Source organism: Oryctolagus cuniculus, chromosome 6 (assembly GCF_964237555.1).
Source record: "Oryctolagus cuniculus chromosome 6, mOryCun1.1, whole genome shotgun sequence".
Taxonomy (NCBI): domain Eukaryota; kingdom Metazoa; phylum Chordata; class Mammalia; order Lagomorpha; family Leporidae; genus Oryctolagus; species Oryctolagus cuniculus.
Window position 1 is genome coordinate 73,685,325 of NC_091437.1, and position 20,839 is coordinate 73,706,163.

The 20,839-nt window shown below is 40.5% G+C and overlaps 1 protein-coding gene across 1 annotated transcript; it reads left to right on the forward strand.

Annotated features, from left to right (window-relative positions):
* Nucleotides 1-14,789: 14,789 nt before the first annotated feature.
* Nucleotides 14,790-14,945, forward strand: LOC108176576 (large ribosomal subunit protein eL39-like). The gene has a single exon (XM_051843721.2). It carries the CDS (start codon nucleotides 14,790-14,792, stop codon nucleotides 14,943-14,945), a length of 156 nt encoding a protein of 51 aa, XP_051699681.1.
* Nucleotides 14,946-20,839: the final 5,894 nt, after the last annotated feature.

A 20,839-nucleotide genomic window follows, 5' to 3' on the forward strand; every position in this document is an offset into this window, starting at 1 on the left:
TGGTTTTGATTAGTATTTTCCTAACGGCTAGTGATTCTGAACATTTTTTTTTTTCATTTGTCTGTTAGTATTTGAATTTCCTCTCTTGAAAAATGCCTGTTGGGGCTGGTGCTGTGATGTAGTGGGTTAAGCCACTGCCTGCAGTGCCTACATCCCATATGGGCACTGGTTTGAGACCAGCTGCTCCACTTCTGATCCAGCTTTCTGCTGTGGCCTGGGAAAGCAGTGGAAGATGGCCCAAGTTCTTGGACCCCTGCATCCACATGGGAGACCTGAAAAGGATCCTAGCTCCTGGCTTTGGATTGGTACAGCTTTGGCCGTTGTGGCCAACTGGGGAGTGAACCAGTGAATGGCAAACCTCTCTCTCTCTCTCTCTCTCTCTCTCTCTCTCTCTCTCTCTCTTTCTCTGCCTTCTCTCTGTGTGTAACTCTGACTTTCAAATAAATAAATAAATCTTTAAAAAATAATTCCCATTCAAGTCCTTTGCTCATTTTGTAACTGAATTGTTTGTTGTTGTTGAGTTTCTTGAGCTCTTTATAGATTCTGGATATCATAGTTTCAATTAGAATGTTTGTTATCTGTTTGTTAAGTATGGTAGTCAAGGTAGTTCATTAGTCAGAGTTTGTTGATAGACTGGTTCAGATAGGGTAGTCTATCTAGAAAGGGTAGATAGATGGAGGCCAGAATGGAAGACCCCCAGACCTTCCTCAAGGGAATGTTCTAGATGAGTACCACTTCCTGCCAGGTGACACTCCCCTACCAAGTGGCAACAGGAAGCATGTTACAATTAACATGATCCTGCAAAACTGAAGCAGTCCCTTCAGTTTATAGAAGCTGAAGGAGGGAGCGGATATAATGGAGAGCCTATAGCATGAGAACATCATCCAGCTTCTGGGGATGAGGAACCTGGGCAAGCATGTGTACCCGGTGATGGAGCTCACCATTAGAGGCACTCTACAGGTGCATGTGTAGATATACCGTTATGCAGCCCCTTGGTTCTCCCCAGGCTCCAGAAACCCAAGAGTACCTGGTGAGCACAGGCCAGAAAGCAGCATTGGAGTAGGGAGGCAGCCAGGCCCTCTCTGTACATCCCTGAGTCCTGGAGGCTGGCCTTGCAAAACCACAGGCAGCTCCACAGCAGGGAGAAGAGTGCATCTTAAGCCACTGCCTCCTATTACAGCCTCACTGTTTTGTGGGGAGTACCTGTACATATGAAGATGACACAAGTCCAGAGTGAAACTGCCCTGCCACCTCCGAATTGATACTACCTCAGGGTCACCAGGATCCAGAGCTTAAGGTCAGCAAAGGAGCCCCGGTGCTCCACTATTCCCAGCCTGGCCAACTGCAGGAAGAGAGGACCCCAAGTCCTAAGGCCAGCATCTGAGTCAGTCCCTGTGGCCTCCCCACTCTGCTCCCATTGCCAGGAGCTGTGGGGACCACAGGGAGCCAGACGCTGTCCCAGCAGGTGAACCCAAGACTGAGACCTCAGCTGCTTCCCTGGAGGAGAGCCAAGGCCAGCAATGGGTCTGCAGGAAGATCTTCAGTTTCCTCTTGATGGCCCCACTGCATCCTGCCAGCCTCAGGACCTGGCCCTGGCATCCTCCCAAAAAGTGACTTTCCTGTAGCCTAACTCCAGTCAAGTCAACAGGAGGGGTCTGTAAGCTGAGCTATCTGAGTGTTTTCATTTCTTTGAGCCATTGGTGAATGCTTCTCATAAATAAAAATCTGAACTGCATGCATGAATTGGGTACCTCATGATATTTTGCTATCTGTGGGTGCGCTGGCAAGCATTGATCTAGTTGACAGACATGAGGACTGCCATGGAAAGACAACTCACATTCCATCTAATTGCTTTGGGGATCTCAGAAAGGTTAACCTCAGAGAATAGAGTGATGGTTCCCAGAGGCTGGGTTGGGGAGAGGATAGGGAATGAGAAGCCCAAAGCATAGTTTTATTTGCACAGTAAGGGCAGACAGGTTCTAAGACCTGTGGCACAGCAGGAAGATACTAGTCAAATAATGATGTGTGTTGCAGCAGAGCTAACAGTATCCATAGCCAATGTCCCCCTGTATTGTCAATGTAGAACAAGATCACCGACCCACTCTACAAAGGCCATGGACCCTGACATCATGGTGGACTGAACCAACCAGGTGTGGACTCAAACAGCTGCTGGTGGGAGATGGGCAGGAAATCTACATTACCGCATACTTGGCACATCCAGTCTGAGGCCTGGATTCAGCAGGGAACAGAGGCGGGCCTAGTACCTGGGGATTCTCAGAGTGGTATTCATGTCAATAGGGCCCCTGGCAGTATCCTGACCTTCCAAAGCTACCTGTGCAAATCGAAAGTGAGCTGAAAGGAGGGCTGGAGGCTACCTGGAGAGGTGACAGCCCCACTGGTTCACTTGGGGAAGCAGTGGAGATGAGACACTTCTCCCACCCCTGTTCATCTCCTATTCCATGTTTCAAGGGGAGGGGAGATGGTTCTTAGCACATGACCTTTCTTTCAAATTTTACCATAAAATGGAAGCTCCCTCAAGCAGGATCACAACTCTTTTGCTGTTTTCCATCCTCTTGTCCCAGAAATGGTATTGCACATGCTCCAGCTTGAGCGCAGTCATCTCGTACTTGGAGTACCCCTGAAAACTTACAAGAAAAAGTGGCCTCAGAAAATTTTCATGGTCACTCTCATGAGTGACAAAAGACTCATGGTGTTATGAAGGGATAAGGCTGTGAGCTCTGTGCAGGGCAGAAACAGATATTCTGTGTGACCTTCAGACACACATACTACCTGGGCACCATTGTCAGAAGATCCAATGTGAACACTAGGTTAGGTCCCCAGGAGGCTCAGGGGTCACCTGACTGTGCTGCTCAGTTTCCTGTCTAGATCATTCCTAATGTCTTGGGGCTTTTAATGCTGACATTTTAACCTTTTTGGAGCAATGGTATGAAGCATTCCCTCTAGGAAAGTTGGCCAATGTCCGTGCCCTTCAGCCTACCTAAATCCTGGGGGTCAGAAGGGAGACTGATGGCAAAATATGGCAGCCTAGAGGGCTGGAGGGCTGGCCGCAGGGGGCCTTTGCCAAGGCACTTCCAAGGTCCCAGATATCTGATATTTCCATGTGAGGCGTGAACGTGTGATTTGGGAAGTGCCTCAAGGGCTCCCTCCAGGGAAGCATTTCTTGTGCAGTAATTGAAAGTGGCCATGGCTAGGGACAGCCTGGGGTCTCTCAGTCAGATAAAATTGTCCTTCACCTTCAGACCAGGGCTGGGGGAAATGAGAATCAGTCAAGGAACTGGATGTCAGGTTTGTTGTTCCCTGTTCGGCACCCAATGTGGATTTTCTTTATGGCAGCAGCTCAATGTGTGGACTCTTAGTGTAGCTGTCCTTCAGATCCATGCCTGGCTCCATCCCCTTCAAGGCAGGCAAGACAGAATTTTGCTTCTGACATTTGGGACCTTCCCACACCTCTCCACCTGCAAACCTTCTTTCTACACAAGTTGAGCCATCTGGTTTGTCACAGATATGGGGCCAACTCTGGGCCTTTGTATGTGTTCTTTCCTCTCTGGGGAGCTACCATGCCGGGTTCACCAATCCAAAATTTGTAACCCCACGTAGATCTCCCATGTGGATGTTGGTGACTCAAGTGCTTGGACCATCACCTGCTGCCTCCCAAGGGTGCACATTAGTAGGAAGCTGAAATTGAAACCATTGCCAGGACTCAAAGCCAGACATTCTGACATAGCATATGGGCATCCCAAGTGGGGTATTAACACCTGCCCCTCTCTGTCATGAAAGATTTGAAGATTGCCATAAAGAACACTAATTTTCCATTTTTGAATCTTTAAACATTCACTACATGTAAGCATGTTGATGTGTTTCACAAGGTCAGTAATCACATACAGAAATCTTACACTCAACTTCTCTTCGAAGGTCTCTGGAAGAAACACTGACACTCACTTAACCTACTCTTTTGCATTTCTGAAATTATCATTGTTTTTGTCAAATGCAAAACAACTGAAATGAGAGTGAAGGTTAATTGCAATTAGAGCTCTTTTGTAATAGTGTATATGTATGAACATAAAGAAAACTTTTCCCAATTGAAAGAGGAGAAAATTTTGGTATGATCTTCCTAAAGAAATCCAAATAGTTGGAAATGTGTTTCTCTTCAATTTCAGGGCCATCAAAGAAGGAGGTACCTTTGTCTGAAGGGAGGAGTGAACTTCCACTTTGACTATGACCCTGTCGGAATAAGATCAAAGTCGGCGAACTGAAAAGGCTTCTATAGCCTTGGCAACTCATGACTAGAGCCTAGGGAGATCACTGACGCCATAAACAAGAGTGTCAAATTGTTAAGTCAACAACAGGAGTCACCGTGTACTTACTTCTCATGTGGGATCTGTCCTTAATGTGTTGTCCAATGTGAAGTAACACTATAACTAGTACAGAAACAGTATTATACAATTTGTATTTTTGTGTGGGTGCAAACTGATGAAATCTTTACTTAATATATACGAAATCGATCTTCTGTATATAAAGATAATTGAAAATGAATTTTGATGTGAATGGAATAGGAGAGGGAGTGGGAGATGGAAGAGGTGTGAGTGGGAGGGAAATTATGGGGGGGGAGCCATTGTAATCCATAAACTGTACTTTGGAAATTTATATTTACTAAATAAAAAAAATTTATCTAATTTATCTTATTTTTTTGAAAGGCAGAGTCATAGAGGGAGAGAGGATGAAGGAGAGAATTGAGGGAGAGAGGGGAAGAGAGAGAGAGATTGATTCTCCATCCACTGATTCACTTTCCAAATGGATGGAACAGTGTGGTTTAAACCTAGCTGCAGCCAGGAGCCTGGAACTTCATCCTGTTTTTCCAGGTAGGGGGCATGGGGCCCAGGTAGTTGGGTCATCATCTGCTGCCTTCCCAGATGCATTAGCCAACAGCTGGATCCAAAGCAGAACAACTGGTTCTTGAACTGATATTCTAATATGGGATGTCAGCATCACAAGTGGCCCCTTAACTCTCTGTATTTCAACACCAGCCCTGCAACTTACATATCTGCCTTCATTTCCTTATTTTAATGCCTGCCTCAGTATCTGTTACCACAATAACACATTGCTCCATGTAATGCTCTCCTTTCTGGAACATGTTAATTCCCATTCTTCACAAACCTTAGTTTCTTTACTATGCCTTTTATTTGTCTGCAACTAAGGCTTTCTATTCTCATAATTCGAGAAGGTAATATATTAACTCCCACACTCACTTATTAGTAATTCAAGTTGACTCATCATAGGAAAATATCTTTCTGCTGGTTACCGTGTGTAAAAGAAACCAACATGAGGTTCCCTTAGTTTCTTGGAGAGGTGTAAGTTTAGAGAATGCATTAGGCTTGCTTATCAAAGTTGTAAACTATTCCTTCATAAACACCCACCTCCAAGATGGCAAGTCATAAGAATATACATTTTATTTATTGTTAAAAGATATTGATGTTGGTTAACTAGTTATGTTTCCTGAAAGAGATGATCTTAAGGAGATAGTCAATGACAAAAGTTGATATGCAATTATGTAACAGGTCAACTAATTATACCTCCAAAGTGCAGAATCTGCTTAGCCACACAGACTATTTACATCTGTTAAAATATTTATTTTCATTTTATTTGTAAATCAGAGAGACAAGTGAGATACAGAGTGACTTCCAAAGGCTGTCATTCCCTAAATTCCTGAAACAGGCAGGGCTGGGCAGGTCCATAAGAGTTGGAAATTCCATCTAGGTTTCACATGTGGGCAGCAATGATTCACATACTTGAGCCATCACCTGCTGCCTTCCAGGACACAGTATCACAAAGCTGGAAGGCAGTGGAGTTGCTGATGTGAGATGTGGGTGTCCCAAGTAGCAACTTAACCAGCGTATGGAGCTTGCTAAACCACTTTCACCAAAGGTGAGCACTGCATACAGTGGTTCAAAGGTGATTGAGCTCAGCTGGTTCTCAGTTTTCTAAAAAATCACATATGTATTTGTGTATGTGTGGGCCAATGGGTGTGTTGAGTTCTGCTGATGTGTTTTTCACTTCATATCTGTTCAATGAACATTAAGTAGGATGCCATCAAGCTCCAACTCTCTGATCAGAAAAGTATAAACCATTGGTCCTGACCAAATTAACCTTTTCATTTAATCAAGACAATATTGTTAATTGTATTAAATTTTATTCTGTTAAAATCATTTTTAATCACCTTACCTTTTTCATTTTCAAACAATGTGGAAACCAAAATTTAATCTTACATTTGGTAACCAGAATCACCCCCATTGAACTCCCAGAGGTACCATCCGTATTCACTGGTTTGGATCTAGGATGTGCCTCTCACTGCCTGTCAAAGGCTATTTCTTTACTTCTTACTTGATGTTAAATAAACCAGGGCTCAGCTCACAGTCGTTGCAGCTGAGGATCATTCTCCACAGCGACTGTTTTTCAGCCTAGAGTTTAATATTAAATCTTCTTGATTCTTAACATGCAATATTATTTGAGTAACTTAGTATTTCTCTCTGCTCCATAAAACAGGCATTTTGAAAAGGAAATCAAAATGCCATATTTTTACATTCATAAACTAGTTTATATTTACAGGCATTAACACCATTATTTTAGATAATAAAACCATGATAATTGTTTCCTATCTCATATGTCTCGGTTTCTGTCAAAACTTCCAGTATTTGTACTTTTCATTCTGATGTTTTCCTCATGTACTGGTTCACTACATTTTATGACAAGTCTCCCCCAAGAGAAACTGTTACCAAAAAACTGCTTGTGGGGTCAGCATTATGGCATAGCAGCTAAAGACCCTGCCTGTGACACTGGCATCCCATATGGTTCCATTCCCAGTTGATCCACTTCTGATTCAACTCCCTGCTAATGGCTTGGGAAAGCAGCAGAGGATGGCCCAAGTGCTTGGGCCCCTGCCACCAACGTGGGAGACCTGACTGAAGCTCCTGGCTCCCGGCTTCAGGGTGGCCCAGCCCTGGCTGTTGCAGCCATCAGGGTAGTGAACCAGTGGATGGAAGATCTCTCTCTCTCTCTCTCTCTCTCTCTCTCTTTCCTCCCACTCTCCCCATAACTTGGGCTTTCAAAATAAATAAATAATATCTTAAAAGAAACTACTTGAATTCCCAAGATTTTCGCCTTCATTTAAAATGCATTGATTCCTTCTGTTTTAAGAATGATCTCCAAGGGCCTCTATTGCTTTCTCGCCTATTTGTAAATGGGTTAAATGGGTTCTTTTCCTGAGAGGTTGGAAATTATCCTGTAAGAGGAAATGAAAGAGAAAATCAAAGGATGTCACACCATTAAAGCATAAAAGTTGACTTCTCTTATTTTAAGCTCCAATACTGCTCCATTTATTTTTGTTTGGTTTTTCTTTGAATTATACAAGAGGTTCTGTGTAAGTACGCTGCAATTGTGTGTAGTCCATAGAAGTCTGACATTCAAAGATACATATTGCGTAACCACTGCATGCCCAGCATTGCACAGCTACACCATTATAACACTGACTTCTACACTCTGACTTATGAAATTCTGTACAAAACACAAAAACATGTAAAATTAAGCCATTTGAAATTGGTATCCTCTTTATCTCTCTCCTTCTCTCCCTCTCCTTCTCTGGCCTTCCATTTCCTCTCCTTGCCACTTTCTTTATTCCCTCATTCTTTTATCTGTTTTCTCATTGCAACATTTTTGGGTATTGTGGGGTATAGGCCTTCTGTTAAAAATCTAATGAACTATAAGATTGATGATGCTATTTAATTATCCAGCTTAAAAATACAAAAGCATATTTATATTTATATTATAATAATTTAAGACTTATTTAATAATCTAATCTTAAAGCACATTTCTTCAGTCCTAAAAGTGGGTGGAAGGGGAGTTTCTTCTCAATTTTCTTGTGGCACAAGAAGTTATCAGAATGTTATTAGGCCAGTATTGATGCCAAGATAAGTCCAGTAATTATTCTTTGTGAAGTGTCATTCACTGTAAGAAATTTCCCCAGTGAATGATCAAATTACCTGTAGAATTTGAGATGGTAAATTAATAAATTGAGTTGAATTTTAAAGGAGTACTAAATTTGCAAGGAATTAGAAGAGAAACCATACACAGACACACTCATTGAGATAGATAATAAATATATAGAAAGATAGATAGAAAACAAAACTTCAGCATGTAAAATACACATTTTTTAAAAGGGACACAAAAGGGAAATATTTTTCTAATATTATATTTTGACGATGCTTGCCACAGAGATCAGGGCATTGACCTGTGAGTCATTTCTCTCCCTGAATTGCAAGTCACACAGCAGGGAACCAGCACCTGTTGAGGGTCAGTGGTGGTTACCCTGTCCGGAGCTGTAGAAAACACAGGCAAAAATGTTGTCCTACTACGTTATGCAAGGCACATCTCTCTCATATTCCTTCAGACCTCTGACCAACTGTTATTTTATTTGAAAAGAAATAGTAGATAATATCAAACCAACAGGTGAGCTGTGTTATTTATTTGTTTTTAATTTATAAGAATTGCTAAGTAGTAGCAAAACACTGCAAAGAAACTGTCTATAGTTTCAGAAGAAATAAGTGCTCAATAAAATAAGAAGAAAATAAAGTCATTTAAAAGGAAAACAATGTTGGGGCTGGCGCTGTGGCATAGTGGACTAAGTCTCCGCCTGTTGCACTGGCATTCCATATGGGTGCTGGTTCTAGTTCCGGCTGCTCCTCTTCCAATCCAACTCACTGTTATGGCCTGGGAAAGCAGTGGAAGATGACCCAAGTACTTGGGCCCTTGCACCCTTGTGGGAGACCAGGAAGAAATTCCTGGCTCCTGGCTTTGGATCGGCCCAGCTCTGGCTGTTGCAGCCATTTGGGGAGTGAACCAGTGGATGGAAGACGTTTCTCTCCGTCTTCCCCTCTCTCTCTGTCTGTAACTCTACCTCTCAAGTAAATAACTTTAAAAAGGACAAAACAATAAAGAAACAACTATATCTTTTAGAAATCAATGCAAAACTGAAAGTCATGGTTTGATGGTATTCTATTCAACTGGATAATTTGTTTGCTCCAAGGTCTACGTAAACAATACTTCTGTTGATGCTATAAGATGAAAGGTTTTTGTAGTGCATGAGTTACATACCCATTTTACGCTGTGATCACAGAGGAAGAAAAGGTACAATAAGGTAGTGATTCTCTCTCTCTCTCCCTCTAGCTCACTTGCTCTCTCTCTCTCTCTCTCTCTCTCTCTCCCACACACACACACACACACACACACACACGATTTATTCATTGTCTCCTTTACTTCAGGTCAAATCCTCAAAAATTTTACTGCCTTTTTTTTCATTTAGAATTTGTAGTCAGAGGAGGGAGTTAGTTTGACTTTATTTTCTTGATCACTTTATCTTTCTGGGAGAGGCAGTGGATAAGAGCTGAAATACAATGGAAACAGAGTTCCTCCTATGGCCAGTTGAACTAACAAATTTAAACTAAGATCTGATTCAGAATACAGTTTAGTCCATATCATTATCACTATCTGAACCCAAAGTTAAATTTCTTCCCCTATTTTATCAAGTGAAACGAGACTTAATATTATTTTTAAGGATTTTAAAAATTTGTTTAAAAGGCAGAGTTAGAAGCCAGTGCCGCGGCTCAATAGGCTAATCCTCTGCCTGTGGCGTCAGCACCCTGGGTTCTAGTCCTGGTTGGGGCGCCAGATTCTGTCTTGGTTAGTCCTCTTCCAGTCCAGCTCTCTGCTGTGGCCCAGGAGTGCAGTGGAGGATGGCCCAAGTGCTTGGGCCCTGTACCCGCATGGGAGACCAGGAGAAGCACCTGGCTCCTGGCTTTGGATCAGCACGGTGCATCGGCCGTGGTGCGCTGGCTGCAGTGCACCAGCTGCAGCGTCCATTGAGGGGTGAACCAACGGAAAAGGAAGACCTTTCTCTTTGTCTCTCTCTCTCTCTCTCTCTCACTGTCCACTCTGCCTGTAAAAAAAAAAGAAGAAGAAGAAAGAAAGGCAGAGTTAGAGAGAGAGAGATTTTTCATCTTTCATTGCTGGTTCACTCAAATGGCCAGGGCTGGGCCAGGCTGAAGCTAGGAGCCAGGGACTCCATCCAGGTCTCCCACATAGTTGACAGAAGCATAAGTACTTGGGCCATCTTCTGCTGCTTTCCCAGGCACATGAGCAGAAAGCTGGATCAGAAGTGGAACAGTCATGACTCAAACCACCACTGTGATATGAGATGTCAGAGTTGCAGGTGGTGGCTTCATCTATATGTAACAACAACAATCCTGAGACTGAATGTTATTGCATATTATTATTTCCAAATGAAACTCTCTTACACCTGTCACATTTCTCTTGGAGTCTAGATAACCAAACATAGTACCATCCTACAGAACATGTAAAGAATGGAGAAGAAGGAAATGTAAGATCCAAAGAGCCACATAAAATAATCATTAAGCCTGCAGCCAAGGATTTCATAGGACATCCTACCTTAAAACATACATACAAGAATTTTTGGTTACTTACAAGATATAGTAGAAATATAGCAAAAAGAAGCTCCATGGTATTGCAACAATATTAATTTCAATCACCTATCCCACATTTTTAATTAAGGTATTTGTTGCTCCCCCCCTTCATGGAGGAACGACACAGGACCCTGCGCTGTTCTTTTGTCTGCTTGGCCATCCCCGGGTTTGCTGCTGGTTCTTCCCGGGTTGGCTACCGTCCCTTCCACCTCCGTGGAAGGGCGGTTCCCCCTGCCACATTCCCCACTTCCGTGGGGGAGCGGCACACCGCCGGCCGGCTCTCTCGGGGGCTGCACAGGTGTTCCCTCAGATAGATGTTCCCCTTAGATGTTCCTGGTGCATGTTGTCTCTCTCCTCCTTTATAGTCCTCTTCCACCAATCCCAACTCTGCTACCCACACGCCGAGTACGCTGCTCTCCTCCAATCAGGAGCAGGTCCTGCTGCTTATTGGTTGAACTGGAGGCAGCTGTGTAGAAGCTGTTTCCTCCTCTCCCAGTGCCATATTGTGGGAGAGCAGATGCATAGAATAAGTCTTAATTCCAGTAACTTAGTCTAGTCCGAGTTGCTTCCCACAGGTATTGATATATGTATTAATGCATTTGAACATGCTAGTGAGTTCTGGGACTTTCAAACGCTGAGTATCTCAAAATTTATTATTACTTTTTTTCTGTTTTACCTCAAAATAAAACTACTAATTCCCAGGGTTGTTTGGTTTTTAAATTATACATAAAACACAGTTATTTACATATATGTCAAAACTGATGCAAGTACACCATCATTACTTTCTCAAAATATGGTCCACAGTAAATCTACATTAACAGGATCATGTAGATAAAATCCAATCCAATGTAATAATATAATTTTGAATTAAACCCATAAATCCAATGCATTTCATGGACACTGTTGCCAACACAGATGTACTCAAATATTATTTCTTCTTTCAAAGGCCCATTTAGCTAGCTACACAGATGACCCAAGTATGTGACCATGTAACACAGTTATAAACTGGTACAGTAGGGAAGAAATTTTGTAAGAAAACATTCTTCCACTCAGTGCCAACATATGTCAGATTGGTTGCTGTTATTTTGCAATGACATTTCTCAAACATCAGGGAAAGGAAACATTCTATCCAATACCTTTTTTAAAAAAATGTTCTTTTTCCCCTCTATTAACTTGAAATACCCAATTCCCAAAGTGTGTTTATTTTGGATTTTGCCTACCCTGTTTTGTTAACACTTTAAGATTGAACTGATCAATCCCATGTTTTTTTCTCCTGTTATTCCCAACCTTTCTATTCCCATATGAGTAATTCTCCATCATCAAAGACACCTCCTATTGATTTGTGTCCTGGGAGAGCCTTCCATCAAAAGTGAGAGAGAACATCAGCCTTGTCTGCCCCTCCCCTCCTATTCATTCCAATGGGACTATGGTAATTTCTCTGTTGTGGACTCTGGGACTCCTGCTCTGCTTAGTCCATCCCTTGCTCTGCCTAAGTTATATCTGGGAATAATGCAAATCTCCTCCAGGGGTCACGTCAGTGAAATCAGTGTGCATTTCTACCTCTACAACAGCTTTGTAAGTGACAAGAGGATGTCTGTTTGAGTTGTGGGGCAAACCTGGACAAGTAACAGTCTCCTAACTTGGGTAATATGCCTTTACATTGGTGCTTTGTGACTCCAAAGGATCACAAGTCCAAAACAGACCACAGACTGATGGAGAGTCGGCAGTGTGACATTCTGCAAAATGCCTTCAGTGTCTCTTTCTCATGGAAGAAGACAGGGGCTGCACCTCCCTCAGTGCTAACCTCTATGTCCGTGGAAACATCCTCGGTCCGAGCAACCTGGCCATGCTTGATGCAAGCACATGGAATCACTTATTTTCTTTCATCCAGATTCCTGCCTCACTTTCAAAATGTAAGTAATTCTGTTAAGTAGAGTTTTAAAATTAATTACATTCTTGGCATTGAATTCCTACTTTTTAAATGTTTGATCGTTTTTATTTTATTTTAAAGGCAGTGAAACAGAAAGATGGGAGCTTTCATCCACTGGTTCACTCCCCTAGCATCCACAATAGGCCATGGGCCAGCCCAAAGTCATGAGCCAGGAACCCCATCTGGAGCTCTCATGTGGGTAGCAGGGGCTCAGAACTTGAGCCATCACCTTCTGCATTCCCGGCACATAAGCAGAAAGCTGTCTTAGAAACATAAGAGGACACAGGGGAAAGTGAACTTGATTCCAAGCACTGCAATATATGATGAGTAGATCCCAAGCAGCAGATTAACCCTTGTGCCACAATTCTGGCTTCATATTAACATCTTTGTGCATCAAAAATGTCACCCTGTGTAGAAATCTATTAAAAAAATGTAATAAAAGCAAATTCCCTAATAGAATTTTACTAGGATTTTGGTAGTTTTTTTTTTTTCAAATTAATGTGGCTATTTCAAAGCTGATAACTTAGGTTCTCCAATTATTATAATGCATTTTTTCCAAAACCAAAATTCCCACATTATTATGAAGTCCCAAACATCTGATTTGCTTTGTGTTATTCCACCAAGAACCTGGCCCTTAGACAATAAGTCTCAAAATGAATTTTAGGAACAGAGAGAAGATATTATTATTTATGGCAAAGCTCATGGTTTCTATCCACACATCTTAGATTATTATTATGTTTAAAAATATCCTACACATAAAGCTTGGCTATTTTTAATGTTGAGATTAAATTAAAACATAGGCCATTTAACCAAAAAGTCCTTCAAAATTATTTAAGACTCTAACATTTTTATTCTCATAATCTGTCTTCAAATCATTGTTACTTTTTTCTTTCCTTATTTTGCTTGCCCTTTAAGTAAAGGTTTTAGTTGTTTATTTTTATTTATTTGGAAAGCAAAGCAAGGTAGAAAGGAAGAGAGAGAGAGAGAGTGAGATTGATTTTCCATTACATTAACTGGTTCACTTCCCAAATGCCCATAGCAGCTGGGGCTGCGCCAAGCAAAACCAGGACAATAACAACTGCTGAGAAAAGGCTGACAACAAGAAGAGGAGAATTTGAACAGGAAAAATGAAGAAAATTATAGAAAAAAAAGATTGTGAATTAGTAGCACGTCATCACTAGTCTGACCCCTGGAGCAAGCATGTCACTGGGGCAATCACAAGCACAAGCAGACACCACTGCCTTGCAGCCCCAGCCACCCAGCAGGGCGCCTGATCAAGGGTGTGCAGGTACTGAGTCATGCTCAGTCCTTGAGCACTGGGTAACGAGCTCTCTGCTTCCTGCTCATGAGTGCTGCATGAAAGAAACTGAAAATAAAGCTCAGGTTTTTTTTTATTATTATTATTTTTGCCTATGTGGCCGGGACTCTTTCTTGGTCCTGAAAGTCCAGTGTTTTACCAGAATATATCTAACTGCTTTAGTGTTTCACGTTTACTTGGAGAAAATCTTGAATCCTGAATCAACACACTATTTGAATCTATTTATTTTATTGTATTTACTTCCTCATATACACAAATTCTATACACTTTCAACGTGCTGATTATAATCTCTTACTTTTCATTTCATCTTATTACTTTCTAAGCCTTTGTGAATTTTTATGAGTCTTTTGATTAACATGCACTGATGGCACATTTTATGGGGGAGAATGTAATATTTTAGCATGTGTATACAGCATTCCTGATAAAATCAGGCAATTAACATTCACACCTCTTTTATTATTTCCTTATGACTCTTCTGAGTTTTATGCCACCGTCTCTATTTGTTTTAGTTCTTTTTTTTAAGAGAAATGTTATCAATATTGCATGCAGAGCTAAATTCCTCAGAGTTATTTGTACTTTTGAACCATCGTGGAGAGTGTATCTGACTCTTCCTCACCACGTCTTTTTTTTTTTTTTTTTTTTTTTTTTTTTTTTACAGGCAGAGTGGACAGTGAGAGAGAGAGAGACAGAGAGAAAGGTCTTCCTTTTGCCGTTGGTTCACCTTCCAATGGCCGCTGCGGCCAGCGCGCTGCGGCCGGGGCACCACGCTTATCTGATGGCAGAAGCCAGGTACTTATCCTGGTCTCCCATGGGGTGCAGGGCCCAAGGACTTGGGCCATCCTCCACTGCACTCCCTGGCCACAGCAGAGAGCTGGCCTGGAAGGGGGGCAACCGGGACAGAATCCGGCGCCCCGACCGGGACTAGAACCCGGTGTGCCAGCGCTGCAAGGCGGAGGATTAGACTAGTGAGCCACAGCGCCGGCTCCTCACCATGTCTTCTCACAAGACCTTCAGAATCAAGAGATTCCTGGCTAAACAACAAAAACAATACCACCCCATTCCCCAGTGGATTCACATAAAAACTGGCAATAAAATCAGATATAACTCCAAGTGGAGACATTTTAGAAGAACCAACCTGGGTCTATAAGGAATTGCATTTGAAAAGATGGCACATGTGCTTATGCAGTATCAGTTCACTGTCATTTCCACCACATCAATCTGAAGATGTCACCATCATCTGGATAGCTGGGCATGTTTGATTAGGACTATGACTAGTGGGTTAGTTCATTAATAAATATGTTATACATGTTGAAAAAAAGGTGAAAATTACTTTAAATATCTTTTATTTTGGGAGAATTTCCAGAAATAATGGCTAATTTCCAAATCCAAATCATGCATATAGAAATTTATGGGTTTCTTATCATGGTCCCAAATTCTCTACCATAAAAAATTTTAAAAAATGGCCTTCAGGTAAGTAAAATCCTTGATTTCAGAAAGAATGAGATTAAAACAAATGCTGTCCTATGATAAGCAGTGTTACATATTATGTAATAATCACAAAAATTACACCCTTAGAACACATAGCATATAATTTAGAAGTTACAAATATATCCCTTGTAATTCTATAGCAACTCTTGTGTTTTAATCATTTTAGAATTTAATTTAGAACTATAATTAAGATGCTCAAGAATTCTTTATTCACAGTTATGAACTAGTAACAATTATTCAAACCAGGAAAATTCAAGTGCTATGAAAATTGAGTATTAAGGATGTTGATCTTTGCTTTATCACTGCTTTGTTATTTTTATTTGAAAACAGTTCCCTGGTGTTGAGTCATCTAATAACCAGAAACTGAAGCACAGATATAGACCCAAATTCCAAGCCTATTAATCTCTTGGTTATATGACTTGATATATACTGCGTCTGAATACCAATTCACCAGCTTTATTTGCAGTCTAATGCTATCCGCTCTTCACAAATTGTTAGAATAATGTGTCCTTTGTCACATCCTCTAAATTTCTATAGCTGAGCATTTAGTCTAGTTGATAAAATGCCTACATCTCACATTAGAATATCTAAGTTCTGCACTCTGGCTCCTGACCTCAGCTTCCTGCGAAGATGGACTATGGGAGGAAATAGTAATGGTTCAAGTAGTTGCATTCCTGCCATTCACATAGAAGAACTGTATTGAGTTCCTGGTACTTGGATTAAGCCTAGCCAAGCCAAGAGTCATTTTGGGCATTTGAGAACTGAGTTGGCAGACAGGAGCTCTGCATATATTTCTCTGTGTGTGTGTGTGTGTGTGTGTGTCTCCATCTCTATCTCTTTGTTTTTCTTCTCTGTGTGTATCTAATACTTAAAGGATAAAAAAAAACTCTACTTAGATGCACATGGTCTGAGTCCTTTTTTTAAAATAAGCATTTACTTTATTATTTTTAAAATATATTTATTTTAATTGACCCAAAATTAATACATATTTATGGGATACAGAGTGACACCTCAATACATGAATTCAATGTGTAAGGATCAGATCAGAGTATAAGCATATATATCACTTAAGATATTTATCATTTCTTTGTGTTAGTTACAGTCATTATCTTCTCTTCTAACTGTTTTCAAATATGAGGGAACATCAGCAATTTGCTGGAAAATGGAATTTAAAGATGAATTTATGTTGCCGCAGAAAATTTTTTGAAATAAATGCACAGTTTTTTAATACATATTTTCCATGAACTTTTAAAATCGCCCTCATGTTCAGTTATTTGCTGTCAACATTAGTAATCCTATTGTTTAAATATTAGAAGTTATTCCTCCTATCCTATCTACCTCTGTATCTGTTAACCATTCTTTTTTCCCCATCCCTCCCAGGGTAGCAGTAACCACTACTATACTCTATTTCTATTTTCTTTTTTTAACTTTTATTTAATAAATATAAATTTCCAAAGTACAACTTTTAAATTATAGTGGCCTTTCCCCCATAACCTCCCTCCCACCCACAACCAACCCATCTCCCACTCCTTCTTCCATCCCATTCTTCATCATGATTCATTTTCAATTATCTTTATATACAGAAGATCAACTTATTATATACTAGGCAAAGATTTTAACAGAATGCACCCACAAAGACACACAAAGTATGGAGCATGTTTAGGTAGTAGTTTTACCATTAATTTGCATAGTACAACACATTAAGGACAGAGGTCCTACATGGGGAGCAGGTGCACTGTGGGGAGCAACTCGGACTAGACTGTTACTGGAATTAAGACTTATTCTATGCATTTGCTCTCCCACAATATGGCACTGGGAGAGGAGGAAACAGCTTCTACACAGCTGCCTCCAGTTCAACCAATAAGCAGCAGGACCTGCTCCTGATTGGAGGAGAGCAGCATACTCGGCGTGTGGGTAGCAGAGTTGGGATTGGTGGAAGAGGACTATAAAGGAGGAAAGAGACAACATGCACCAGGAACATCTAAAGGGAACACCTGTGCAGCCCCCGAGAGAGGCGGCCGGCAGTGTGCCGCTCCCCCACGGAAGTGGGGAAAGTGGCAGGGGGAACCGCCCTTCCACGGAGGTGGAAGGGACGGTAGCCAACCCGGGAAGAACCAGCAGCAAACCCGGGGAGGGCCGAGCAGACAAAAGAACAGCGCAGGGTCCTGTGTCGTTCCTCCATGAAGAGGGGGAGCGACAGTGCACAGTGACTCCCGTTGTTGATTTAACAATTGGTGCTTTTATTTATGACGTCAGTAATCACCCGAAGCTCTTGCCATGAGCTGCCAAGGCTATGGAAGCCTCTTGAGTTCACCAACTCTGATCTTGTTTAGACAAGGCCATATTCAAATTGGAAGTTCTCTCCTCTCTTCAGAGAAAGGAACTGCCTTCTTTGATGGCCCGTTCTTTCTGCTGGGATCTTACTCACAGAGATCTTTCATTTAGGTTTTTTTTTTTTTTTTTTTTTTTTTTTTTTTTTTTTTTGCCACAGTGTCTTGGCTTTCCATGCCTGCGAAACTCTCGTGGGCTTTTTAGCCAGATCTGAATGCCTTAAGGGCTGATTCTGAAGCCAGAGGAATGTTTAGGGCATTTGCCATTCTATGAGTCTGCTGTGTATCCTGCTTCCCATGTAGGATCATTCTCTCCTTTTTAATGCTATCAATTATTATTTGCAGATACTGGTCTTATTTATGTAATCCCTTTGATGTTTAATCCTGTCTTTTTGATCAATTATAATCTTCAACTGATCACTTTGACTAGTGAGATGGCACTGGTACATGCCACCTTTATGGGATTGAATTGGAATGTCCTGGCACATTTCTAGCTCTACTATTGGGGTAAGTCTGAGTGAGCATGTGCCGAACTCTACATCTCTTCCCTCTCTTATCCCCACTCTTATATTTAACAGGAATCACTTTTCAGTTAAATTTAAATGACTAAGAATAACTGTGTGTTAATTAAAGAATCCAATTAGTGGTATTAAGTAGAACAAAAAATACTAAAAGGAATAAATTAGTTGTTCCTCAGCAGTCAGGACAAGGGCTGATCAAGACATTGTTTCTCATACTGTCCATTTCACTTCTACAGGTTTCCTTTTAGGTGCTCAGTTAGTTGTCACCAATTAGGGAGAACATGATATTTGTCCCTTTGGGAGTCCTTTTTCAAAAGTTTTTATCAACATAAAGAGAATAGATTCCATGCATTCCATTGATATAGTTCCAAGAACACAACTACACATCCTCACTCTCCATTTCCCCCAAATCCTCCTTCTTCCCTGCTCTGTCTTCATCAGTTTTTGCAAAGATATAATTTTAATCTACTCTATTTTCATAGGCTTCATTCACCACTAGTAGAAAGACCACAGTTCCACAGAAATATGAAGAAGAGCTAAAAATGACAATCATATACCAAAATGTCTATTTCATTCCTATTTTTTTATTCTGTTAACTGATACATATCAGAGAAAACATATTTGTATTTTTGAGACTATTTTACTAAGCATAATGGTTTCCAGTTGTATCCGTTTTGTTACAAAAGACAGAATTTCATTCTTTTTTGTGATTGGGTAGTATTCCATAGTGTATATATACCATATTTCCTTTATCCAGTTATCAGTTGATGGACTTTTGGGTTGATGCCACATCATAGCTCCTGTGAACTGAGCTGAAATAAACATAGGGGTACAAATCTCTATTTCATATACTGATTCCATTTTGTTTGGTTAAATTGCCGGGAATGGCAGACTGGGTCATATGATGGATCTATTTTCAGATCTTTGATGAATTGCCATACTGTTTTCCATAGTTGTACTAGTTTACATTCCCACCAACAGCAAATTAGGGTACATTTCCCCCTACATCATCACCAACATATATTACTTTTTATAACATTGTGGTTTTTATTTGCATTTCCCAAACAGCTAGTGATCCTGGGCATTTTTTTTTTCATGTGTCTGTTGACCATTTGTATTTCTTCCTTTGGAAAATACCTGTTGATGCCATTTGCCTATACTGGATTATTTGTTTTGTTACTATTGAGTTTTTTGAGAATTTTATACACCTTTCATATTAATCCTTTATCAGCTGCATAGTTTACAAACATTTTTTTCCCATTCTGTTGGTTGCCTCTTCACTTTACTGAGTGTTTCCTTTGCAGTGCAGCACCTTCCTCGCTTGATGTAATCCCATTTTTCAATTTTTGTCTTTTTTGATTGTTTTGTTTCTTGGGACTTTTTCCAGAAGTCTTTGCCTATGCCAATATTCACAGGGTACTCTGATGTTTTCACCTGGCAATTTGATGGTACCAGATTGTAGATTTAGATCACTGGTCCAGTTTGAGTTGAATTTTGTATAAGATGTAAATTAGGGGACTTGTTTCATGCTTCTGCCCATGTAGATCCAATTTTCCCAGTACCATTTGTTAAAGAGATTTTCATTTCTCCAGTGATTGATTTTAGCTCCTTTGACAAAGATTAGTTTGTTATGAATGTATGTATTAATTTGTGGGGATCCTATACTGTTCCATGAATCTACATGTCTACTTATGTTCCAGTACCAGTGTGTTTTGATTATAACTGCCCTGTAGCATCACTTGAACTCTGCCATTGTGATGTCTTTACCCACTATGCCATAGTGTTGGCCCCTCACATGAGTTTAGATATGTTGTATTGCTATCTTGTTATTCAGTTATCTTATGTTTGCTTATTTTCTAGTTTTTCTTAAGTTGTTAATTTCCAGCCTCATTCCATTTTGTTTAGAAAAGATAACAGGGTATGATTTTAAGTCTTTTGAATTTGCTGAGACTTGTTTTATGGACTAGCATTTGGTCTATCTTAGATAAAGTTACATGTAGTGATGAAAATAATGTGTATTTTGCAACTGTTGGATGAAAGTTTCTGTAGATATCAGGTCCATTTGGTACATATGGTTGATTAGCTCTTTTTTTTATTTGTTTTCTATCTAGCTGATCTCTCCATTGATGAAAGTGGGGTGTTAAAAGCCCCCCATTATTATTGTATTGGAAGTTATATCTCTCTTTAGATTCATTAACATTTATTTTAAATAGCTGGCACCTTAGCATTGGGTGCATATACATTTACTATAGCTACTTTTGTGGTTGAATTGATCTTTCATCATTAAATAATGCATTCTTTGTCTCTTTGAACAGTTTCTGTGTTAAAAGTCTTCTTTGTCTGATATTTTTCCATGTTTACACATTCAATTTTTGTGTATCTTTGTTGGTGAGATGTGTTTCTTGTAGGCAGCAAATAGATGGGTCTTGGCATTTAATCCATTTAGCCAGTCTGTATCTTTAATTAGAGAATTTAGCCCATTTATAGTCCATGTTATTATTGATAAGTAACAACTTTGTCCTGCTAGTTTTTTCAACTTTTATTTAATAAATATAAATTTCCAAAGTACAACTTTTGAATTATAGCAGCCTTTCCCCCCATAACCTCCCTGCCACCCACAACCATCCCATCTCCCACTCCTTCTTCCATCAGAGTGGAAGTCCTCTCCTCCCTTCAGAGAAAGGTACTGTCTTCTTTGATGG